This window comes from Suillus subaureus (assembly GCF_016647635.1).
Source record: "Suillus subaureus strain MN1 chromosome Unknown BJ212scaffold_65, whole genome shotgun sequence".
Lineage (NCBI taxonomy): Eukaryota > Fungi > Basidiomycota > Agaricomycetes > Boletales > Suillaceae > Suillus > Suillus subaureus.
The window spans coordinates 43,930-67,218 of record NW_024538621.1 but is presented as its reverse complement, the minus strand read 5'-3'; the positions used below and the strand labels follow the sequence as shown (position 1 = coordinate 67,218).

At 48.0% G+C, this 23,289-nt stretch overlaps 8 protein-coding genes across 8 annotated transcripts; 4 read left to right on the top strand and 4 right to left on the bottom strand.

Moving 5' to 3' along the window:
• Positions 1 to 938: 938 nt before the first annotated feature.
• Positions 939 to 1,378, bottom strand: BJ212DRAFT_1304531 (hydrophobin-3 precursor; the record flags this gene model as incomplete). Its single annotated transcript, XM_041333624.1, has 3 exons — positions 939 to 986; positions 1,034 to 1,195; positions 1,253 to 1,378. The coding sequence occupies 3 exons, from the start codon at positions 1,376 to 1,378 to the stop codon at positions 939 to 941; spliced, it is 336 nt and encodes a 111-aa protein (XP_041186637.1).
• A 2,398-nt stretch (positions 1,379 to 3,776) lies between these two features.
• BJ212DRAFT_1285030 (stress-activated map kinase interacting protein 1-domain-containing protein) lies at positions 3,777 to 6,709 on the top strand (the record flags this gene model as incomplete). The annotated part of the gene is made up of 9 exons (XM_041331863.1): positions 3,777 to 4,555; positions 4,608 to 5,347; positions 5,402 to 5,476; positions 5,525 to 5,783; positions 5,836 to 6,068; positions 6,124 to 6,200; positions 6,254 to 6,331; positions 6,382 to 6,565; positions 6,618 to 6,709. 9 exons carry the CDS (start codon positions 3,777 to 3,779, stop codon positions 6,707 to 6,709), a joined length of 2,517 nt encoding a protein of 838 aa, XP_041186636.1.
• Positions 6,710 to 7,998: 1,289 nt separating this feature from the next.
• BJ212DRAFT_1284977 (uncharacterized protein) lies at positions 7,999 to 10,096 on the top strand (the record flags this gene model as incomplete). The annotated part of the gene is made up of 3 exons (XM_041331860.1): positions 7,999 to 8,103; positions 9,837 to 9,998; positions 10,049 to 10,096. The coding sequence occupies 3 exons, from the start codon at positions 7,999 to 8,001 to the stop codon at positions 10,094 to 10,096; spliced, it is 315 nt and encodes a 104-aa protein (XP_041186635.1).
• Positions 10,097 to 10,446: 350 nt separating this feature from the next.
• On the bottom strand, positions 10,447 to 11,147 carry BJ212DRAFT_1395739 (ribosomal protein S8). Its single transcript, XM_041337187.1, has 2 exons — positions 11,096 to 11,147; positions 10,447 to 11,046 (listed from the first exon to the last, which is right to left on the bottom strand). The coding sequence occupies exon 2, from the start codon at positions 11,039 to 11,041 to the stop codon at positions 10,577 to 10,579; it is 465 nt and encodes a 154-aa protein (XP_041186634.1). The 5' UTR covers positions 11,042 to 11,046; positions 11,096 to 11,147; the 3' UTR covers positions 10,447 to 10,576.
• A 21-nt stretch (positions 11,148 to 11,168) lies between these two features.
• On the bottom strand, positions 11,169 to 13,185 carry BJ212DRAFT_1395737 (surface antigen-domain-containing protein). The gene is made up of 8 exons (XM_041337186.1): positions 13,007 to 13,185; positions 12,606 to 12,953; positions 12,321 to 12,545; positions 12,174 to 12,262; positions 11,925 to 12,123; positions 11,733 to 11,868; positions 11,548 to 11,679; positions 11,169 to 11,484 (listed from the first exon to the last, which is right to left on the bottom strand). The coding sequence occupies exons 1-8, from the start codon at positions 13,160 to 13,162 to the stop codon at positions 11,300 to 11,302; spliced, it is 1,470 nt and encodes a 489-aa protein (XP_041186633.1). The 5' UTR covers positions 13,163 to 13,185; the 3' UTR covers positions 11,169 to 11,299.
• A 121-nt stretch (positions 13,186 to 13,306) lies between these two features.
• BJ212DRAFT_1395731 (mate-domain-containing protein) lies at positions 13,307 to 16,043 on the top strand. The gene is made up of 14 exons (XM_041337185.1): positions 13,307 to 13,920; positions 13,976 to 14,193; positions 14,241 to 14,266; positions 14,315 to 14,454; positions 14,511 to 14,530; positions 14,587 to 14,658; positions 14,713 to 14,946; positions 15,002 to 15,014; positions 15,065 to 15,163; positions 15,210 to 15,305; positions 15,362 to 15,417; positions 15,464 to 15,570; positions 15,620 to 15,645; positions 15,697 to 16,043. The coding sequence occupies exons 1-14, from the start codon at positions 13,631 to 13,633 to the stop codon at positions 15,929 to 15,931; spliced, it is 1,632 nt and encodes a 543-aa protein (XP_041186632.1). The 5' UTR covers positions 13,307 to 13,630; the 3' UTR covers positions 15,932 to 16,043.
• Positions 16,044 to 16,153: 110 nt separating this feature from the next.
• Positions 16,154 to 17,777, bottom strand: BJ212DRAFT_1486965 (uncharacterized protein; the record flags this gene model as incomplete). The annotated part of the gene is made up of 6 exons (XM_041341200.1): positions 16,154 to 16,223; positions 16,274 to 16,807; positions 16,859 to 17,048; positions 17,100 to 17,550; positions 17,606 to 17,626; positions 17,685 to 17,777. The coding sequence occupies 6 exons, from the start codon at positions 17,775 to 17,777 to the stop codon at positions 16,154 to 16,156; spliced, it is 1,359 nt and encodes a 452-aa protein (XP_041186631.1).
• A 1,029-nt stretch (positions 17,778 to 18,806) lies between these two features.
• BJ212DRAFT_1486964 (uncharacterized protein) lies at positions 18,807 to 20,873 on the top strand (the record flags this gene model as incomplete). Its single annotated transcript, XM_041341199.1, has 7 exons — positions 18,807 to 19,085; positions 19,139 to 19,243; positions 19,323 to 19,885; positions 19,938 to 20,085; positions 20,139 to 20,310; positions 20,362 to 20,548; positions 20,600 to 20,873. The coding sequence occupies 7 exons, from the start codon at positions 18,807 to 18,809 to the stop codon at positions 20,871 to 20,873; spliced, it is 1,728 nt and encodes a 575-aa protein (XP_041186630.1).
• Between the last annotated feature and the right edge of the window lie 2,416 nt (positions 20,874 to 23,289).

Sequence of the window (23,289 nt, the reverse complement as noted above, 5' to 3'; positions counted from 1 at the left end):
CCATTCAGGACGATCTTCACAGCGAACAATACCCGAGCGATTCAGTGGACAATCTTAGAAACACGGCTCGTCCTCCCCCGCGACCTGAGACCCCTCATGACAATGATGCACCTATGATTGTCGATGAGACGCCACAATCATACGACCCATCCCTTCCCAGTCCACCCCACCCTCCGACATCACTCCCACCTTCTCAATCTCTAGAACTCGCAGCCATTCCTTCTCTCCAACCAGAAACGCTCACTCCTGAAGAGCGATGTCTTACTGTCGAGCAATGGATAAGACGGGAAATCGAAACTAGCTATGAGCAACTCATGCAGGATGGGAAGAAGCAGATATCACTATTCGCAGGGAGGGCAAGAGAAGTCCGGCAGATTATTGAAGCACTATGATTGAGTTATGTTATCACGTCCGTAGGATAGCTTTCTGGGTTGCCCATTATTTATTGAAGTATATTTATTTCGAGTCCGCAGTGAAAACCTAAATGCCGCGTTAGAGCATGCAATGATGCCTCGTATGACAGTCCTGACGACGTTGAAAAGCGTAGTGGCATGTCCTAGAGTCATGAATCCTGGAGTAAACCGACCTGATACAAGCTCTAGAGACTAAAACCTCTGTTTCGTACGTGTTCCCTAAAGGGCGATCTTGAACTCTTGCCTAATTTAGAATTTTTAGATTTGCCATTGAAGACCCTAGGGGAGAGGCTCGAGTTCGAGCAAAGGCTAAGTTGACAGGCAGGCGTCACTAGAGGCAGCTGGATTATATTGACTTTTATTTTAGACACTCAGACGGATCAACTGGAAACAAAGAGCGTGCATTGACATTTTGCTAATAAAGGAACTCTGGAGCCCGAGTAAAACTATAACAAACTGATAGCGACCGCGTCCAAAGCTAGCGCTCATCCCTCCATCGCAAGCGGGCTTCCCCAGCTTCAAAGCTCAGAGGAAGATATTGATGGGCGTGCAGCCGATGTTGACGAGGCCGTCCTGCAGATCGTTAAGCAGAATATAGACAACGAAGGTTGAATACGTACGTATGACTCGTTGCTGCAGCAGACGGGCTGCTGGAGACAGTTGGCACCGTCACCAGTGCCAACGACGCTGATTGGGCTGCAGCCGAGACCGACGTCACCGAGGACGTCAGCGAAGATGGGGATTTCCCCATACATCGTCGCGTTCTTGTTGTACTCATCGACCTAGTATCGATATAAATACGAGGTGTAGAAACGGTGCGCTGTATATATCAAACTCACCGGCTGAGTCGACTGACAACATTGGATGCTGCCGGTGTTGCACTGGCCGCTGGAGTCGCGCAGAGCGAGGGGCGTGGCGATAGCCAGAACAGCAAGGGACGTGATAGACAGGATACGAACAAACATATTTATGAGAGTAAAGGTTGGTTTTTGGATTCTTTCGAAAGAGCGTTGAAGTTGGGTGATCAAGGAGCTGAGGGCGACTTGAACTGAAGAATAATTGAGCCAACCCGCCAGACTTTATACCTGCGGAGAGCCCCTGTGACTTCGGGATCTCATCACAGTCACCGAGCCCCGCCGTGTCGGCATCATGGTTGCACTCAATGCCAACGGTGTATATCCATAAGCGCATCTTCTATGTTGCGACTGGAATCCTGGTGAATCACTCCTCATTGGTCGGTCATCACGTGATACCGACGGCCACACTTCTCCCATCAGACAGCTTTGCAAATTGCCGAGCTCTCCGCTCCATGGTTATGAAAGAAACCCGAGAGGGGGTAGCCTCGATACACCACGTTGCTCCCGCCAGTACCATTCCAGTACCGCGCTTGTGAATAACTAGCACCGTATGTTTTTTACGATAGGTTCGTCCAAGGGAGACCACTCCGAATCGGTCATATCTACTGTTTGACGCTGTGACTTGACTTCAAAGCTAAACGTACTGCTCTGGAGCATTTTCTACTTATTGCGATGCATGCCATTGGTATCCCTTCTTTGATGGTTCTCAACAGGCATCTAGGTCCGGGACAGTTTTGGCATTCCCCTCTCCGCTCCACGGCATTGAAAGAAACCCGAGGAGCGGTCTCCGCGACGCAAGACTCAAATACCGCGCTTACATACTTACTGCGAAGGAACGAAGCAACGACCGTCTTCCTTCGATCAGTCCGAACCTATGGAAGACAACTCGGTCAGTCTACATCATGAGGGTGACCTCGCCGAAGCAGCGGTCAAGTTTCAACGTATTGAATAACAAGTACTGGCTCAAGCCGATATGCTGAGCTCCGCATCGGACCCCCAAGGTGAAATTTAAATATATTTGTCAGGCAGGATTCTCACAGCCGCTATTATAGGAGGAACGAGGAAGGCTGGTCCGCGTACATCTCGAAATCAGGTAATCCAAGGCATACGCTAACAGTTATGTGTGGTAACTGCGGGTTGAAATTTCTAACTTGTTGCTTCGACTTGGGCCTGTTGACCCTTCTTGCCCAAGTCTGTACTCTGAACGCGTTATTATATGATTATTATATATGCGTACACCATCTTACTGTCTCTCCTCTGTCCTCCTGACTCATTGCATGCGTCTGGTGGAGACTGGCAACGACCAGTCTAAACAAGAACCTTGACCTGGGATGTCCCAATATCTGTCTTTTGCGCATTTTCATATGCGGAACCATGCAAAGTCTTCTGCACGAAACGTATAGTTGGTGCCTGGTCTGTTACCGATGATGTTCCTTTCGAAAACCTTGCGCCACTAGGTTGGTTTGAACATTATTATTCCCGCATATATTGTGGCGCCAACTCCAAACGTTCGTTTCCTGATTTCTACTCAATATTCCAGTGCCTGTTGGTACAGCGGCACGAGACTCTGCGAATTGACAGATTGATCGTTTGTGCACGGCAGATTTATCGATTACTATAATAGTCACTCTGGTTAATCTTGACTTCGTACGTGTCTCATATATATGCAAGAAGGTACACTTCCAACGCGCTGATGAGTCGACTGCCAGTGCCACAGTCGAAGACGACGAACTTAATTCCTCATTCGAAGATAATATATATAAGAGATGAATTCATCCATTCTCTGAGAGGTTCTGACACCTCGATGCGTTATAAAAATTGGCTTGCAGTCAACCTAGCGAGCCGTCCTCACCAATAAAGAGATGGTTTACGGACGAGACGCATTACGAACGACTCCCCCGACGAAGCCTGCAGCCCAGGAGCGCCTCACCATGTCATGTCAGAAGAGATCAGGCTAATACTAATGAAACGACGACATGCAGGTATTGCAGAGAGTGAGGAAACACTTTTTCAAGTACGTTAACTGATGCTGAGAAATGATGCTATGAGTCGTTTCCATCCCGTACTTCGCTGTGGGTATGGCTGATAATAAATCAATACTAGGTGCTTTTTCTATCCTGTGAAATTGTTACCGTAGCTGAGCAAATTGATGTCTATGTAGGTAAGTTACTCGAGACACACATCGAACTTACCGGTTACCGGTTACGTGCATATGCCCGGTCAACTTGGATTGGTAATGGTACTTTGTACGTACTGTAGTAACTGTACCTAGCGATGTCAGTTGTATAACGAACAACTTGAACTCTCAAATAACGGGCGTTAACTGCTTAGACTTGGCACTATTATTTTCACATATCTGAAGGTTAAAGTCATAGTATACTAAATATCTGGAGAGCGACCCGGACTCCGTCAGCGCACGATCGAACCAGTGGAACCAGACGCCATGTCTCTCATCAGTGATCCAGGGTACGCCTGGTAAGGTCTGGATGATCCCAATGGTTCACTCATGCCCTTGATACACAGATATTTAGTTCACAGTCTAAGACTGTCTTATCTGCGTAACGTCGATGACCCTTACGGCGCGCGTATAATCTCCCTAAGCCCATCCTATACGTCAAACTCTTATATTGTCGCAGCATCACTCGCCGATGTTCATCGTTGGCCAGAACTCGAATACCCCTCAAGTCCGCCTATATCAGACGATGAATCGGAGGCTCCTGATAAGTCCTCGCCGGGTTTCCCTGGGGCCACTGGTCTTAAGCATCACCAAACAATCATGGGCAACAGATCGGGAGCGTTTGGCTTGAGAGTATCAGGTCGACGTGCTTCTACATCAAAGCGAGCCTCTCTCATCGCAAAGAGAGCCGGCATACATAACGAGGGAGCAGATGCTCCCGCTGCCCTGCCGCGCGTCAACTTCATAAATGCTAGTGACGTTGATTCATGTCCAATCACTTCAGAACAAACTGATGTTTCACAACCTCTACCTCAACCCGCACTAAAGAAAGACGACCCCCCTCCTGAGCTACCCCCGAAGGATATTCCATTTGTGCCGAAGTTCAAAGGTGCGGCCGAAATGGAGGCCAGGCGCAGGGTACGAATGATGGCGCGCCGCGGCGTCCCAGCTTCTATGCCAAAGATTCCCTCCGTAACGATACGTGGCCTCAATCCCGATCTCTCTTCATCCGATGATGAGGATGGCATGTTGGAAGATGATAACGATGACGATTATGATTTGGTTGCCCCAGGAGACGATAATATGGATGAAGTTGACGAATTTGATCCGTACGGTGTTGTATAATTTACTTAGTTGCAAAGCTCACCGCCTTGTATATAGAGATTTTGCTGCCACCCGAGGCATGCACTCGGACAGCGCATCTGATGGGGTCTCCCTTCTCTCAGGGACCGCCTCAGTAATGTCTGGATCTAATTTATCCACCCTTGGAACATCACCGTTCGTTGCTCCCTACTCCCGAGCACGCTCGCGACTCAGCCCTGTATCTGAACATCGTGCTACAGACAACAATGACGAAGGGTGTCTTCCAACCCTTCATTCTAAGCCCATCGAAACTCACTTCGAGATGATCAGTCCGGTGTCGAAGCCTGATCAGCGATCTGAACCACCACCCCCCAAACACGAAACTCGCAGAAGAGGCGTCTCAATATCACTACCTGTTATCGACGCTCCATCCGATATGACATTCACACGCAAGCCTGTCGCGCCAGCGCTCCCGCACGCATCCGCTCTCACCGCTATCCTTGCTTCATCAGGCGGTCCCGCCAACCCATTCAGTGAACTGTATGGTGTCATATCTGGACGGGGAGAGACGGCCTCAGTAGATGTCAAGGTTTTCTTTCCGCATGCCGAAGAACCTCGTGGTGAACATGTGACTCTGAACGTGCGGAAAGACGCAACTATCGAGGAAGTCATCGGTTTCGCTTTATGGACTTACTGGGACGAGCGATGGCTACCTGAACTTAATGCAGGTGTTAAGGAGGACGACCCAAAGCTCTCTGCAATAGGTTGGATCATGCGCATTGCAGAGGACGACGGCGAGGTCGATGAGGATTTCCCGCGTATGTCCAGTTGGTCGCTTGCCGTAGCAGAAGATTTATCCTTTTCTTTCACAGCACCCGACCGCACAGGCAAGATCTCGAAATTTGGTTTTGAGGCATTCGCTATTCTACCTGCAACCCCGCTGCAAAGTACGACACCCTTTTTCTTCGTTTGTCAATGCTAATTATGCCCCTCAGTACAACAAAATGAACAGCTGGAGACCAAGATACAGCGACGGCCCTCGAGAGTTATGTCAGCGCCAAAGAAACAGGATTCAGGACCTCCAGGCGGCTTGGTGTTGCCGTCCGTTTCCGGTCCTGCAAGTGCGATGTTCGGTACAACTCCAATCTTATCATCTTCTTTGGGTCCTTCGTCGAGCCATGGCCCCCAGTTATTTTTGCGTATTCGCGTTGCAGACACCGCTGATGCAGTTCATATATCTACCACCATCCCTGTGTAAGTTACATTTGGCTATGTTGCTCTCTACCCCACTCACCACTGAGCACAGATCGGCGGGTATGTACATGCAGGAGGTACTCGAAGTGGTTTGCCGGAAGCGCAAACTGGCAAACCTCAAGGACTATGCTCTGATCGTCAACGAACTAAACATGCTGGCGTACCTCGACCGCACGGTCGCTAGTCTCGGAGGTAGACGAGAGCTGACGCTAGTCAAGAGATCCATACTCCCTCAATTGGGCATCGAGCCCGAAAGCAGATCAGGACGCACCACTGACCCGAATGGTACTGGTAACCATCTTGCGCTCAGAATAGCTGCTAAGTGTTTTTCTTTCTCCAGCTTCTATTTCCAAACGGATATCGGAAGTCCCAGAGATGCAACTAAGCACTGCGGCGGACTACGCGACAGCATACAAGGTTCGTTATCCTTCCTGATGGGTGTTCCTCACGGTGTTAATTTTCGACAAAAGAAATACACCATTTACCGCAAAATGCCTATGCTAGCTCGTCAGGAACGCACTTTGGCTATTGATGGTGTTTATATCCATGTAAGATCCTCCATCATCACCAAAGCTCGGAAATAACAGTCTTCCTCCAGATCATGCCATCCACAAACAAGGCCAAAGCGGTCTTTGATAGTGGAAAGACGGTGTCATTCCATATCAAGAGCATCATCCAATGTCAGCAGTCCGCAAAACCGTTGACGCTGTTCAAGATCGTTGTACAACGGGACAGCGGGAGCAAACGCTACGACTTTGAGGCGGATACGCCGAAGCTTGCGAGTGAGTTGAGGTATTCGTTATTGTTGTTCTGCCGAACTGATGGTGGTAACAGATGAGATTGTGCAGACCTTACGGATGCTGAAATCCCATTTGGATCGTTCCAGTACTGTCAACCGCTTGCGGCGCAGTAGACAGGTAGTATAAACAAAACATGGGTCCTTGTTTTGTGTCACTGCACCACTATAATTGTATTCAATTCCCTGAGCTTCTTCCCTGCCGAAGAACTCACGAAGCCGGAGACATCATTGACTGGCAAGTGAGCGCTGGGCGACAACTCCGGAAGGTGCGCAATTACTGGGACAACGGATTCTACGAGCATGATCATTACACGAGACAATATAATGCACACACGTAACTGGTAAGTGTGTTGTGTTTCATCCAGGACGATGTGACTTGTGTGATTTCTCGCTCTCTGATGAATATACGGAGTGCTGGCATCGACAATGAGTTCCGCACACCGGGTCAACCATTCCTTTTATCTTATCGAGTGCAGAACAGATCACTTGTCCTAAAAGCCCCTAGGGGTCTGGCTCGCTCGTTGAGCATGCAAATTAAACCCTGTCTCGAGACGTTTAAATGATGGTCTCAGTCAACAGTACTAGCAATGGGTCATTTTCATTATGAAGAGCTATTCGTAATAATCAAGAGGCGGAGGGAGGGATACAGGCGGTTACATTTGGAGGATATAGGTCCCTGACAATAACAGGTTTTTGATTGCTGAGCTTGCTGGTTATTTGGCCAGTCATACCTGACACCTCGGAAGAATTGGAATTTGCCTGGCCTTCTGAGCGCGACACGTGCGTTGACGAGGATTGCATCCAACTGTAATAGGCGCCATATAGTACGTACGTAGTACAATATGCATTACACCACACATGGAGATATCGTTAAAGACGACGCAAAGAATCCCATCATAAGTCAACAATGATAGGCAATTCGCATGCTTATTCTCCAGCCTAAGAGCCCACAATAATGGACAGATGTCAGGCGAGATTAACGGACATAATTTTCGTGGAGATGAAGCAACGATCTCCTGAATGCGCACTTAAGCTCCACTCGAAGAAGATTCTATAAGGCGCTTGAGGAAGTTTGCGGGCTGTGTTTATGCATGGACAGGCACTATGCATCAAAACGGCGAATCATACGATGCGGTGGTTAAAAAGTGAGTAACGCTTATGAGTCCAGGAATGAGGGTGCCATCGCAGTTGCCGCCTTAGGTCTATGTCGGCGCTAGGTCGGATGCACAGACGCTAGTCCATAGTAGCTGATCTGAACGTTGGACTTCGCGAAGAAATAACGGACTTCTTCGACCTACAGACACAACATCAAACAACGGGAATACATAAATGGGCAGACTGCAGGGAGGTCAATTAGCTTCAAATCCACCCCGTTGTATACATACACACCAACACTACCAGTCAACTCGATACAAGATGCTGAAACGTATCGTAGCTCTGTTATCCTTGACGATCCTGGTTGTGGCAAACGACTCGCAGTGCGACACAGGAACTATTATGTGCTGTGACACGAAATCCACGGTAGATCACCAAAATATTGCTCAGCAAGTGATTACTGACCTCCATTCCATAACAGTCCTCCGAGGCGGTAGAATATTTCGCGCAGGGGGGGATTGTCAAGCGTCGAGCAAAGAACGAATGCTCGGGGGTTAGCGCTGTGGGCACCTCCCAAGGCTGCAGTGCGAACCAGGAACCCCTATGCTGCGAAAAGGTCGATACCGTGAGTGCATCAGTCTTGTCAAAGTATACCCGACTTGACCGTTCTTTCAGAATGGTCTGGTCAATTTCAGTTGTTCGCCTATTAACGTCAATGCGTGATGACCGAGGAACTTGTATGTTGGAGTGCGGGCGAAGGATGGACTCCCGCAGTTGTATCGACGAGGACTACTGTAGTATCGAGTCTGCAGCATAGACAGATCCAGGCCTGGCCATAGAATTATTAGATGCTATACAGACCCTGAGCTCAGTGCTCACCAAGCAACGCGTGAAGATTCAAGAAGCTAGAGTCTAGACAGACACCTCGACGAGGCAACCAGAATCTGTCATGACACTGAAGTTGAACGCAAAAAGTGGTCCTTTGAGAAAATATTCAGGATGAAAGATTTAACATGTAGCAGTGCCCATGTGGCATGGGCGCCGCCACAGTACCCCGAGGATAAATCTCCTAGGATCTCGGGCATGAGTTCGGGTGGCGAATACAACGATCGCGGTCACATCGTCACGAGACGGTCGCATACGTACGTAGCATCGAGTCTAGACTTTGGAATTAGAGTCATCAGTAGCGTAGTCAACGAATTAAAATCATTCATCGTTTATGAGGTCGTCGGGACCCCGGGTAGTGGATGCAATCGCGGTCACATGACGGCCGCGTCTTCATAACGTAGGCATCGGATTTAGACTCAAATAAGTTGTCGCCGGGTGCTTCTAAAGAGTATTCATAACAACAAGGTGCACAAGGGTGCGTCTGGACTCTGGTGCCGCATACCCTGGAGAATACAACGTAGCAGGCTCATCGCTCTCAACCCATCAACACGATCGCCACCATCTTCGCACTCTCCCTATCATCGCTCTAGCAGTCGCGTAGCCGTGCAACACTGCCAGTTCAAATTTCTATATTGCGCTCCAAACCGGGATGATTAACCGCTTAAGCTCGTCAATCATTTATAACATACTAGTAGTCTTAATAAGATAGCAATTGACACGCTGTTAACGTGGATCACAATCAGAAATCGCCGTGTCCACGGCGAGGAAGTGATTGTGCTCAGGATATCATCTATGTCATCACATCGCGCAGCCGCAAGGCTGAGCGGAAGTGTGAAGAATTTTGATTATGGGCACACTGGCAGGGCTGCAAACGCCGACATAAACAACCAAGATAAATCTTTCATAATCAAATCAACCCACAGATACAGCGCAAGCGTCGGACATTCGTCGCACGCCATGTTCACTAGCGCAAATCGACCGATCAAATTTCAAAGGCGAAAATGGAGATTCTCACCTCTGAATTTCTGATAGTATTCTGTAAACAGTGATGGAGAAAACATAAAAGCAAGGCAAAAAAGTGAAAGGGCTCCCCATCTCCCATCTCTGCCCACTCACTCATTCAGCTTCTCTCACCAAAAATAATCTTCAGCATCTTCGCCCTGCTCAAAGTCAATGCGACACTGGTGCGATCGAGTGTTGTAACAAAGACACCATAGTGAGCTTAGTCCAATGAAAAGCATGCAATGATCTCCTAATTGAAATTTTTGTAGTATCCACAAACAGAGCCTACCTTGACTGAGCTCGGCCTGGTTGACATCGCTGCGGTAGTGGACGCATTTGTGGCTCTCTCGTGCTCTGGCATCAGCGTTGTCGGTACTTCCAATGGCTGTACGGCAAACCAGGAGCCCCTGTGCTGCGAGAATGAGAAATACGTGAGTACCAAAGCTATGGATCTAGGATTTAACCAATGTACTCTCTCCAGAATGGTGCCGTCAATATTGGCTGCACTCCCATCAACGTCGGCCTGTAAACAACGGATGACCGCGTAGGGTGGAACTAGCAGGTCGTGGCTGTGTGGAACACTACCTTATTTCGAATATTATTCTTGTGTCATTTTGCTCCTTGTTTCAAGTTGTTTGTGAGCCCATCCACTACCATGATACCTTTTTGTCCACCAATGGAACTGTTGCTGCCTGTCTTTTCCTTATGGTCAAATGAGTTCATTAGCACAGGCTCTCCAAGACTTATGACATTGTGACTACAGTTGCGCCTAAGCAAATTTGCAGCGCACCTTATATCGACGATGTAATCACCAAGGCTATTAGCTCAGGACACCAATTTCCGAAAATTGCGAAGGTACTGACCATGAAAAATATGCACACGCCTCAGATGTTTGTCAAGTGATGGACGAATCTATATGACATGTAGGACAGAACTAGGGTAAATTTAGCTTCTACGACGGAACAAACCATGACTCCTGTTGCGCACCAACGAAAGGCCCTCGATAGGATCAACGAGCTCGACAAATCACTTCCCCATCCAGATTTAACTGCAAAGCCTCTCGTGCCTCCAACCATTCATGTTCCTTGCTTTTTGTCCGCACCACCGCAATTTCACCCATGCCCAGTGGTTTAATCGTCTGTGCCCGGCGTCCAGAGCAAATCCGTCGCAACTCCCCGATGTCCATGAAAATGCGTCTACTGGGTCTACTAATGAGCTCCATATCCGAAAGGATAGGCCGGTCGTCACGGTATTTAAGCTCAGCCCATATACGGCGCTGGGCTTCGCCAACACGGAGGAAGTCAGTAGGAGAGGGTGATTCGATGGTCCCGCGCGTGACGTTGGAGATGAAGCCGGTCCGTAGGAGGATGCTTAAAATACCGAGGTTTTGCGTTGTGTGGTCCACCGCTATTTTGTGGTGTCGTGCTCGAAAGGCGTTTTGCACGCGAGCGCATAGGTCATGTGGTAGAGGCATTGCAACTACATCAAGTATGTCAGTATAAAACATGTGAGATGCAATTAAACGCACGAGACACTAAAGTATGGTTTTGGCTGAGTGCGGATGCAAAGGTGAAGCACAGATTCAAAAACAATTTGAAAGATTAGGTAACATTCATGGGGTCAACCCAGAGGGGTCGCACGGTGGGGTTTGTTCTAATTTCGAAATTGCGAGTGATCTAGCTAGTAGCTACCAAACATTTAAATCTGACATGGACTCCCAAACACGAAGAATTTACAGAAACTCCATGCCAATACCAACTTGGAAGCCCCTTCGCACACCATCGCTCTTGCTTGTAACAAGCGGCACCCCAAAGTTTACCTCTACCCTCACAGGATCGAAGCGGTATATAAGGCCAACTCCCACAGATATCGAGGGTTTCCTTAGACACCCTATTAGATTCTCGCTCAGTCCTTTCGCTGTCATAGGCAAAAGTGCAATCAGTATCTTTCTAGAGGGGCAAGGATCGGGTATTTACGCACTTCCGTCTATTGCATCCAACCTCCCAGCGTTCACAAAGATATGTGACTTGATGGGCCAATGAGGTTTCCGCGGGATATCGGACACCAAAGAAACGCCTGTTGACCAGTAAATGTCACCGCCAAGTGAATCAACTAGCGTGGTCAGATTAGAAAAAGGCCCTTCCCACGTGAAAATCGAGAAATACCTCCATCTCGAGGGCCCATGCTGTTTGCCCTGAACGACCTTAAACTGAGAGGGCCACCGAGCTGGAACCTATCAGAAAAATGGCTAGGGCCGGCAAGAGCCTTCAAGATGCCAGACCGTGCAGCTAATGAGAGGCTCTGCATGTTTAACGTGAAGTTATGCCATATTGACCCAACAGTAGTACGAGTCTCACCATTCCTGGAACGAGGCGCCGGGAAATTTGACTTTCAACTTCGGCCTTGTAAAATGATACGTCCCCTGACAGTCCAGCCAGTTCTTGAAAAAGTTTGCCATAGAAGCCACGCGACGCTGCGAGCTTGTCGTCTCTGGTATCTTTTGTCCACGAATGAGAGATCGATGACTTGATAGTTTGACCAGCATGTTCGCGAATACTGTATGATCCGTAAATACAGACTCGATGATTTAACGTGTTCAGCCTGACCTAACCGATGCATCTGGTGCTAAATTATTGATGTGCCTCAAAACGGCCTGATATGCAACTTCGTGGACACCATGAACTCCCCAGTTGCTCTTCAGAAGCACCGATTCAGTATTTTTGACATTTCACAGGAGAAGTAATAAAACCTACATTTATTGCAGCCTTTAAGCCGTGTGAAATCTCCGAGCAATTTGCAAAAGACGAGAGATCTCGCTCCTGGCTGAACAACGAAAGTTGGCCCGTTGTGCGCAAAGATGGAGAAAGTGGAAGGGAAAGAAGCCCGTGGAAAGAACGACGCGTTTTTGTTCCTGCTGAGTAGTGTCCTTCCAGGAACTCAGCTCCACCAAATATGTTGCGCACTCTGCCCGTGACACTCTGTGATGGCAATGAAACATGAAGGTGTCATATCGCTAATAGTAAAAAGACGATGCTCACAACGCTACCCTCATTATTACCGAATTCCGTGGCAGTTTTCAAGTAGAACCGGCCTTTTTCACGTGCGGTGACAACAATATCGACGTCACCCTCCCTGGCAAGGTGATCTCGACTCTTCTGAATTTTTGCGTCAACAGAGTGAAACAGGTCCGTCTCTTGTAGAATGTGGCTTATGCCCCTTGCAGTATACAGCGCTCCTTGCAAGTTGTTCGATTTGTGCGCCCGGTCGTCTGTATGCCGCGCAAGCCATGGCTGGATCAACCAACCTAAGAAAGACTTCCTGGTATTTGTGGCACCATCTACACGGACTGAAGTGACTGATAGTGATGTCTCGAGATTTTGGTTGACCTGTTGTTGATCCGTTCGGAGGTGATGCGGATGCGGACGAACGTGTCACTCACAAGCTCTGCAAGGTGAAAAACAGCAGACTCGTACTCCCCACGGAGTTTTCGTTCAAGGCGAGCTTCCTGCCACTTTTTCAGTTTTTCAAGATTGTCTTCCTTGGGCTCATGAGGATGCGCAGTGCGCTGCAGCGGAGGATGCAAGCCCTCCGTCATTCGAGGAAGACAATTATTTCTCTTGATTATTTTTACAACTTGTTTCCATTTCCAGCTCCGACATATTGGGAAATTGACGCGCGATCGAGATCACGTGACTTCTCACAGAGCCGAGGCGTAAATTCCTCGACATAAGTGGTGAACATCACAACATGTACAAGTTAGCAAGGCTGCCAAGGCAGCGCTCTCCGGCGAGTGCGAAAGCAAATTGAGGGTCAAGTTTTTGACATATTCACAGCCGACTGATATTGAAGGTGGGTGAAAATTTTGACACCCCTAGATTTCTGACATTTTCACGGCTGGCAGATGGTCGATGACGGAGAAGATAGCGGAAAATTTTGACCCCCCAATATTCTAGCCACTTTTACGCCGGTGAAATTTTTGGATAACACGCAGTGTCAGGCCTAGGCACCCAGGTTCTCTGCCCTGTGACCACGCGTTTCTTACTTAGCTTGCGGCCTCCATTCCATGGGGCATAACTTCGAGGAACAAACGCAGAAAAAGTTCCTGAACGGGACCGGGAATGCTCCGACACAAATTACGAACGGGGTAGCTCCACAGCCCAGCATCTCCTTCGTATCCCCAGCATCAGTAATAATGGCCAATCTGCCGACGGAGAACACTCCTCTACTATCAACTCCGATTTCTCACATAGAAGAGGGTGTGCACTATTCAAATGAAAGGGACTGTCCCAGTATCTGGGTGATATTCAAGGAGGAACTCGGCGTCCTCACGAAATACACCCTTCCCATTTTTACGTTTGTACAGATTGCAGCTTCTCATGTAGCTTTCACTAATCTTCGATCATCGCAGAACTCACCTGTTTGAGTTTAGTTTCAATATCGCTTCCATAGTAGCTATTGGGCACATCTCCACGACAGCACTTGCTGCTGCAACATTAGCCTTCATGACCGCGAGCGTATCGGGCTACGCAATCGTCCAAGGGCTAGTGTCTGCTCTTGACACACTTCTCCCTGCGGCATGGACATCTAGTCATCCGCAATTAGTCGGCTTATGGAGCCAACGCATGCGCAAGTATTATTCTTGTGCATGCCCCTACATCTAATCATTTCCGCAGTTGTTGTGACGGCCGCAACCCTTATCGTATGTGTGTCACTTTTCCACACTAATCTCCCATTGATTCGATTTCAGCCTGTTTTTTTTATTTGGTTCAACGCCGAATCCATTTTACTCCTGCTCAGACAGGATCCTGAAGTTGCGCATCTAGCTGCTGTCTACTTAAGATGGTCGACTTTTGGGCTTCCAGCATATTCTTTCAACTGCATTTCACGGTGCGATAGTATACACACTATTAGCACATTTAATGCTGACTTTCTGAGGATTACAGCCGTTACTTTCAATCTCAAGGTAATGAACGTCATATCACTAGAAGGGTTACATATTGATTGTCGATTGCTTTTGAGGACTCTTCGCTGTGCCGACTAAGATCAACTTGGTCGTGGCGCCGATCAACGCCCTCTTGAATTACTTTTTTGGTAACAGTCTTGGTTTTTTTTACGTTTCAATTGGAAGCTCATACAGCCTTCTAGTGTGGGGTCCTGAGCCGGTCAGGATTGGTTTTATTGGAGCTCCAATCGCAACTTCCATATCTTTCAATCTGATTTCAATTTCATCGGTAATATATGGCATTTTTTATGTCGAGAAGACCGCCTGGCATCCTATCTCAATGCGGAGCTTTACTGGCTTGGGCTGTCTTGTCAAGCTGGGACTCGCTGGCGTTGGTCAGACTGCGTCTGAATGGTGGTCATGGGAGCTTAATAACTGTGCGTATACTGGTATGCAACTTAAGAATCTAGATACTGATCTGCGTTTCGACAGTGGCCGCCAGTTTGTATGGGACCAAATGCATAAGTGGGCAACCTCGCTAATGTTCATTCATAGGCTCGGGCCCGCTGCCTTAGCTACCCAATCCGTTCTGCTCATCTCAAGCTCCTGTACATTTCAAGCTCCCTTCGCCCTCTCCTTGGCTACGTCTGTGCGGTATGTTGTGGCACATCCAACTGATGTTCCAGCTGATGTCCTGTAGAATTGGGAATCTTCTGGGCGAGAAGCAGGCGAGGCGCGCCGGTGTCTCCGCGTATGCCGCGATTGTTCTTGCAATTGCAATTTCAGCAATATGGAGGTACACATGCGCCAGTTTCAGGTTAAGCAGTGTTGACATACAGATAAACTTTTTAGTACCATGTTTATATCGTTCAGGAAATCGTGGGCGTATATCGTCAATGATGACCCCGGTAGGATTTCAGTGTGGTGTGCGCTCCGGTACTCATTCGGTCTCAGAGGTGGTGACGCTGGTGGCCTCGATTCTTCCGGTTGTTGCCATGTATCAAGTCTTCGATGGGATCGCTGCTGTTACTAGTGGTGTTTTGCGAGCACAGGGCAGACAAGTAAGTGCTATGTTATTTCATCTCACTCTTTGATTTAGTTCTCTTGCAGCTCGTAGGCGCACTTCTCAATCTCAGGTAAGGTCTACACACACCAGCCATGATTCTCCCGATAACCTATTTTTGCAGCGGTTACTACGTCATTGGCATTCCTTTTGGTGTTTGGTTAACTTTTAAAATGGGCATGGGACTAGTGGGACTATGGGTGGGACTCACAGTTTCCCTCATTTATTGCTCTGTCTGGGGCACTTATCTGTGTATTACAACCGACTGGCAGAAAGAGGTGAAGAAAGTTTCGGATAGGCTTGCTGTTGAGAACAAGAACGCAAACGAGGCGGAGGAAGATGGATCATCACGTTTCTAATATTCATTTATTTCATAGTTATGACTTAGAAGAAAACCGTTCGTCTGTGAACGGAAAAGTATTGTTCATATTCATTTCTTATCTACAGCAGTAGCGAAGAGTAGACGACATTTGCTGTACTAGGCTTGCTTGCATGAATGAGTGATAGTCTATTTTGTGTTCCCAAGTCATGATAGATGGGTGATGAATGATGTGTGAGACAATTCGTGATAAAACATGTATTTATATGTCCATAGAATCTTGTAAACCGGGAACTACATGAAGGCCCCTCAAAGTGCGCCGCTGGACCAGACTGATATACTGTCAGTATTCAAAAACATTACGGAGGAACACATCACACACCGTTGGAATACATCGAGTGGGCTGCCGGGACTTTCAGAACTATTAGAAAGTTCCGGGCGCTCTGTGATCGCCTTGTTGGGTATCCAACAACTCAAGGGACTGGTTCCCTCCTCATAGCTTGCGTGAGATACATACAGTAGTAATCCATCGGAGTCCACGCGCGCAATAATCGACGTAGTAGATCGTGAGGCCACTGAATCATGAGTGCCATCGATGGCCATATCATGCGAAGTGAACTCTGGTGGTGAGACATGCACGGGGATATCAACACTAATTTCTCGTGTTGATCGTGCCATAGGGATGACAAACGAAGAGAGGGAAGTCAATGTCGTATCAGTATGATATGGTATTGGGACAAAAGACGTTGGATATGGAAAGCGGTAGCGCTCGCGCTCAGAAGCAGGCATATTTAAAGATGATCCGGCATTTTGAGATGGGGTGTCCGCTGTCGTGCAAGGGGCTGTAAATGAAAATTTTCCAGATGGTAAAGGGGGCTTTGGAAGTTCTGCTAAGCGGGTATCTCTCCACCAAAACCTTCGTATAGAATGTCAGGAAGCAGACCGTTTGCATGTAATGCATGCCCACCTGAAAGGGGTCTCGCAGTCGCCGACATCTTGACCCTTCCACTTGAGCACGTCCAGGACATGAATGATGCCATTGTCTCTCCAGTTGACATCGAGAATACAATCGAGCACTGTAAGAGGTGGGAGGGAGGATGGAAATCTAGAAAGGAGCATCTTGCCCAATACACGAGATCGAAGAGTCGTATTTGGCGCTATCAGGATATGATGAGTTTGAAAGGTTCGTCCAAGAAGCTATTGCATACATATGCCAATTATTCCTGCAGACTGATGAGTAACAGCCAAGCATCGTTTCCCAGTAGGAACAGGTGCCACCGCTACCCAGGCTGCCTCTAAATCGCGTGGAAGGCCATCAATCACATCACTGGACTGATTGTCCCACAAGTGGGCTTCTTCATTCATCTCCAGGAGCTCAGCGTACATGCATTTGTCAGCCCATTTGGACGGTTTGGCTTTGATACGTTTACGTCGAATTTTCCCTCGTCGCTTCCCGGACTGCACTGTCTCGTGATTGTGTGTATCAGAGGACAAAGACGGGGTCTCCACAGGTTGTGACACCATCTGCACGAAACCGGAGACACCTTCACGTATTATCTCTGGCTCATCCTCGAGGTCACCGTCATCATCAGAGTTTCCAAGATTGAGATCGGCGAAAGCATCGAGTTGCCTGGAGGATTCAAACTTTTGTGCTCGTCTCTGTAAGACGATATTAAATATTCGAAGGAAACGCGCAAATATCCATCACACACACGCGTTTCTGTTCCTCCAAGGCCTAGCAATTGCATTCTTAGACAAGGATGATCAGAGATGAGAGTATGTCCTTTGCTCACCTTAGATCGACGCGCCTCTTGGGAGATAAGCTTGTCTGTGAATACAGTTGGTGGAGATTTGAACAGAACTTTTCTGTCGGTTTTGGCGAACATGGCCCCAAGTTCAAGTTCAGTGAGTAGTTCCAAGTGGCAAACGAAACTCCGAGAGCTGCAGCATGCATAGATGCTAGCCAGCAAATGGCCAGAAATAGTATGTATCGTCCATAAATGACTAAGCGGATTTTAGATGCTACTTGCCTTTATAATTAGAGCCAAGTCTCGGTAGTCATGCCATGCACAGGTCGGCGCCTTCAATCACGCCTCCTCTCATCAATATGTAGTTTCAAACGTTCACTGGACCTGGGCGATGAGTCCGTCACTATCAGATGTGCCACAGGACGCCACCCGCCATTGCGACTAGTGCCACTACACGGTGAAGGCTAGTGTCCATTCCTCGTTAAACTCCCGACACCTAGTACCTATATGGTACTGCCTCAGGCGATTTCGGTGCTGCTGCGCTCAGTCTGTCAAAGGCATGTACTAGAACACTTCACTTAGCTATCGGTTGCAAGTGAACCACATTCTCGAGGGCGACAAAAATTTGTCCAATATATGAGATGTAGCGCTAGCCTTCAGGGTAAAGCCAGCTATATATTGCCTGGTCACGGAAAGTGATGTCATATGTAGAAACCTGTCTGCATTTCCTTACGGTTCAGCGTACAGGTCTCTGCACGAATTCATCCTACAAAACCCGAATGCACTCCCACTAACCGGATTCTTGTCGTAACAGTCCTTCAGACACTCCAGCCTGTACAACTAGCAACGGTCACTATATGGTATACTCTGTTAAATTAGAACTGCAAAAGTTGTACCTAAACAGGACAGGATGCTCATGCGCAGCTCAGCACACAGCTAAGGTAACAAGTGGGGGACGCCGCGAGTGACATTGCCGGCCTATTCATAAGTAGTACCGAATACCAATGACCAGAAAGGAAATGTATCATGAGGTGAGTGACGAATCCCCTATGTTCGATCTCGCTGATGCGTCGGGCCAATTGCAACTTGTTCAGCACTATTCACCACAGCCTATTTTATTTTCCCATTCATTTCAATTCACGCGAAAGCTACAGTTCAGTCACTACAATGAAACGACATAGTCGTCCTTCCGTCCCTGCATTCATCGGCGCGCTAATCGTGTTCAGCATGCTGGCGGGCTTAGCACTGAAGATGCTGAGAATCACTTCATATCCAGTTCTATTTGCGCACACAACCTTGGATGACTCGCAGTCTCCCTCTAACATCACCTCAGAACAGGGCGGGTCTCCAGAGGTCGATCCCGAGCTCGACGCTCTCCGCCACATAGTTTCTCAAACAAAAGGGTTTTATGCACGCGACTACAGCCTCTGGTTAGGCTGGAATAATGTGCGTCTCAGATTCTTTTCTGAACTATGCAAGTCATGACTAACCCCCGATAGATGCGATACATCATCGAGGCAGCTGTCCTCCACGGACGTATTCTAAACCGTACTACAATCATACCCTCTTACGTCTATGCTCGTGCCTGCGAATTCGACAAGTACGTGCTATTCTTGTATCGACCTCCATATTTTAAGATTTTCCCAGCTCTGTATGCGCTGCCTATGCTACTATGGTCAATAGGGGGATGCAACCGGCAAAGACGAATGGCGCCAACTCCCCATGGAAAAACAAATGGCCTGGAGAATACCCGTGTCTCTCATGTTCAACTTAACCCATCTACGTGAGACACATGCAGTCATCACAGTATCTGATTATCTCCGCTTGCACAACATTTCGGTCGATGTGGAAACCACCAGCGGACATTGGGATACCGATTTATACCACCGCGGCGTCAACATCTTCTCTGATAGCAAGGTGGAACCCAGCCTCTACGTTATCAAGAATGAGTGGTATGACGCCGGCGTTATTCGGGTTGATCAGCTGCCACGAACTATGCGAGAGAGGGGGAGATGGAACATCACTCATGGACAAGTCGGGTCTTGGGCTACCACAGAGGAAACCCCTCTTTCAAAGGCGTTGCATGATGCAATGACATCCGGCACATCGGTTCTCGATTGGGACACTGTCCTCATAGTTGTAGGAGATAATTATGACCCGATTGAGACCGAGTCATCATCTGCTGGTGGTATCGCAAGTACATTGGAAGAGAATGGCTGGGAAGTGCTTTATACTTACGGCGGCGTGTAAGTCCATTCTCTTGTTTGGCTGGCTCTGAGAATAAGCCCATCTGCCTAGCTGTGGCTCAGACGCAACGAAAGATGTCGTGGTTCCAATCCGACAAGCAGCCCCGCGAAGCCTACTGCGTGGACTGTACGAAGACTTTGGGTTCATAGAGCAAGATGTACTTCTCCTCCGAGGTGAGGTCCATTTGGGACGGAAGCCGGTAATTTCTTTTGTCCTCATCTACAAGATGCATTAATCACATTCAGTGAATAGGGTGCCCTCAAGTTCACCACCCTTGAAAGTCGAGAGAGATACACGCAAGCAGTCCTATATGACTTTCGTCTCACAGACAATGTGATTGAGCTGGCGGATCAGCTGTCTAACCGCATGGTCGAGAAGGTTGGCGGACGGATGTGGATGGGAGCTCATATGCGACGGGGAGATTGTCAGTCCACATGTTTCTCGAATACATCGACGCTAACAACAGGTTTTCTAGTTGCGACGTTGCAATGGACTATGGAACCGAGTTTCGAAGCTCATCTCGCCCGGATCAAGCGCCATCTACGCGACGGACGTGATATCCTACATTTTGTGCATCGCGGGCCTCTCTATACCTACAAGATTCCTCTTGGTCAAGCCGATCGCACGCCTCTACTTCTAGATCCTCCTGCAGATCATGACCAGTGAGATATTTAGCTTGCTTTTGATATGGATATATATATATAATTCTCCAGATTCTACATCGCCACTGACGAACGCGATCCCACGAACCTCACATACCTGCGCGATCAAGGTGCCGTTTTAATCTCGGACCTGTTAACGATAGACGATCGCCGAACCTTTGGATGGTCCCTGATGCTCACCGACGTCCTCAGTGTGGTTGAGCAAGCAACTCTTGCCCACGCAGCATACTTCTATGCTCATGCGCACAGTTCGGTAGCCGGCGGTGTCGTAAATCTTCGTGCTTCTCATGGAGCAGATCCACGAACTGCGTTGCTGGAGACCTGACAAGTTTGACGAATTTCAGTATACTAGATTAGATATAATATGTTTGCTTGTAATGACCCGAGTAATTTGTTGGAATTAATGACGAACCAATTGGGCAGCGGATCAAAGGACTGCATCAACTGCTAGACATTTGACAGTCGTGTCGGTTACAGCGTCAATGTCGATTGACCTTCTGTCAGCTCACAAGATCACATGGATAATCGATAACATTGTTGAACATGGTCACGGTATTAGTCCTAGGACGTTAAGTTGTCGCCGAGAAACGACCGATTGGCTGCACTTTTGATAAGAGCTACGCGGACAACAACCTAGTGAAAGTCTCATTGGCGGAAGTGTTTGTGTAGCTTGTGTTCACTTTGATGGAGGTGATAAAATATCGATCTGATTGAAGTTTATAGAGTACGACGGATGACCGACTACATAGCACATGATACTAAGTTTTCAATCAGTAGAAGCAGGCACTCGATGGCATCGAAAAGACAGGGCTTGACCTCCGTCGTTAGTGCGGTGAGATCGTATTTGCGGAGATTAGGAAGCTGATTGATACCACTCACGGAATGACATATGTCAACCTGAGAGAAAGAACGAGGAAGCGACGCTCGACATATCCTTCTTACCCCTAGACCATCTTGTCAGTTCAAGGTTGAACAACTCATATCACCGCTGTCAAACTCAGTCTGCAGTTTGTCTCGACTTTTGAAAGCCTTCTGAGTGAAATTACTTGGCATAGTGTTCGATCCGAAACACGAGAGTTCAAGACCAGAAGGTTCGACGGAAAAGTAAGTGTCTTCACCACAGCCTGAGCGGAAATGAGGGGAAGTAGGTACGACGATCGAAAGAGGGATAGACAAGTACCGGCATACTCTTCTCATTTCACATTGTTCCGTCGGTGTGAAGGATCTGTAAGACGTCATTGTGAAATGTACCAGAACGAAAAAAAGAAGTTATACAAGGTTGTCCCGGCGCGCAAATAAGGAGGTGATTTCTTGAGAGGACGTTACCATTTGGAGTTGATTGATGTTGTCCAAGCCGTAAGCCAAGAGAGGTACCAGCGTCACGCCAAATACCAGACCAAGCCACCCCGTCGAAGCGCTGTAAGATCGTAACGATATAAGGTTCACTTGATCAGCGGGCCGATATAGGTCCTGCAAGGGGAATTCCAACTTGTAGATTTGAAGTTGTATAGCGAGCCTTGTCCTCGGGCAGCTGATAAGCATAATGACAAAATGATTTTTTTTACGGGCCTACATGATTGAGGTACCGTGTGGCTCAGCGCCAATATATGATAGCCTAGCCCATTGAGTGTGGACCTTCCTTCATTGGCTCAATCTGAGCCAGCCAGGATTGGCAGTAGTATGTGATGTGCGGGCATCGGCACAAGAAACTAGAGGCGGATATAAGCCCGTGCGTATGATTAAATCGTCGAAGGTGTTGCTCAGCGGAGGGCAATAAGGAAAGGGCTCCCGAACCATGGTCTAGGTCAAGTTGGACAAGAATTCCTTGGGCAGAATCTCCGGAAGTGAGTCTGGAAATTTTGACCTCAAGAATCAGTGCTGCGTTGCTCTGTGGTCAGCAACTCCAACGCTGCAGTCCACGATCATTGCAAGTGCCATAACCAAGCGCATACCAAGGGGTTCCAGCGCCCTCGAGCGCTTAGCCGAGTACGGACTGTACAAGAAATCATCGAAGCTGATTGAGAAAATGATATGCCCATTCCGAACAGTATCAATAAGTCAATACCGCAGTATCAGGTCCGACTCTGCCGCTGTAAGCAAGTCCCAACAGGATGGTTTGATGTTGATTTCAAGATCAGGAGTGTTCAATGGAATTGATCGTGAGCGTTTGAGCTGCGGCCGTGTGAAATGAATGGGCCAACAGTTATGTAATGTCGTGCCTCTTCCAGAATCCAGGCTAGAACAAGTTCGCGTGCCTGATAGCCACGTTCCACCAATCACAAGATATCTCTTGAAAACCACGGACGAAGATATTGGTATGTGAGATTCCTGGCATCAAGCCTCGCAGTCTGGATCAATCTATGGGATGGTATCGCATCTCCGCCGACACACAGCGAGTACTGGTTCCCGGGACGGTGAGCCAAGATCAATTTGAAAACATACTTATGGTTCAGCATGATAGTGGAGCAGTGAATCTTAATGAAATGAATCATGGACTTCAAATTTTGGTCATGACGAAATACCTTATTGTCCGGAGTTGCAGCGGTCTTCCCCCTGGCGCGCGTGGAGGGCCGCAGGAGCAGCACCTTGAAGCGATAGATTTTCCCCGCCCATCAACCTGGATTGTGACTGCGCATCCTAATTAATATATACGTATCACAAATGAAGTCAAACTTTGGTTATATTTCATCTTCTCCCTTCCATTTCCCGTTCTACAGATGCAGCGATGAGTAAGTGATATG

Coding starts and splice junctions, on each gene's coding strand:
- BJ212DRAFT_1395739 (XM_041337187.1), bottom strand. CDS start 11,041: ATGCCTCTACCACATGACCTATGCGCTCGCGTGCAAAACGCCTTTCGA.
- BJ212DRAFT_1395737 (XM_041337186.1), bottom strand. CDS start 13,162: ATGACGGAGGGCTTGCATCCTCCGCTGCAGCGCACTGCGCATCCTCAT. Junction 12,954..13,006: donor TTTTTCACCTTGCAGAGCTT/GTGAGTGACACG, acceptor GATCAACAACAG/GTCAACCAAAATCTCGAGAC. Junction 11,485..11,547: donor GTTGGATGCAATAGACGGAA/GTGCGTAAATAC, acceptor TGCCTATGACAG/CGAAAGGACTGAGCGAGAAT.
- BJ212DRAFT_1395731 (XM_041337185.1), top strand. CDS start 13,631: ATGGGGCATAACTTCGAGGAACAAACGCAGAAAAAGTTCCTGAACGGG. Junction 14,659..14,712: donor CCTCTTGAATTACTTTTTTG/GTAACAGTCTTG, acceptor ACAGCCTTCTAG/TGTGGGGTCCTGAGCCGGTC. Junction 15,571..15,619: donor TGCGAGCACAGGGCAGACAA/GTAAGTGCTATG, acceptor GTTCTCTTGCAG/CTCGTAGGCGCACTTCTCAA.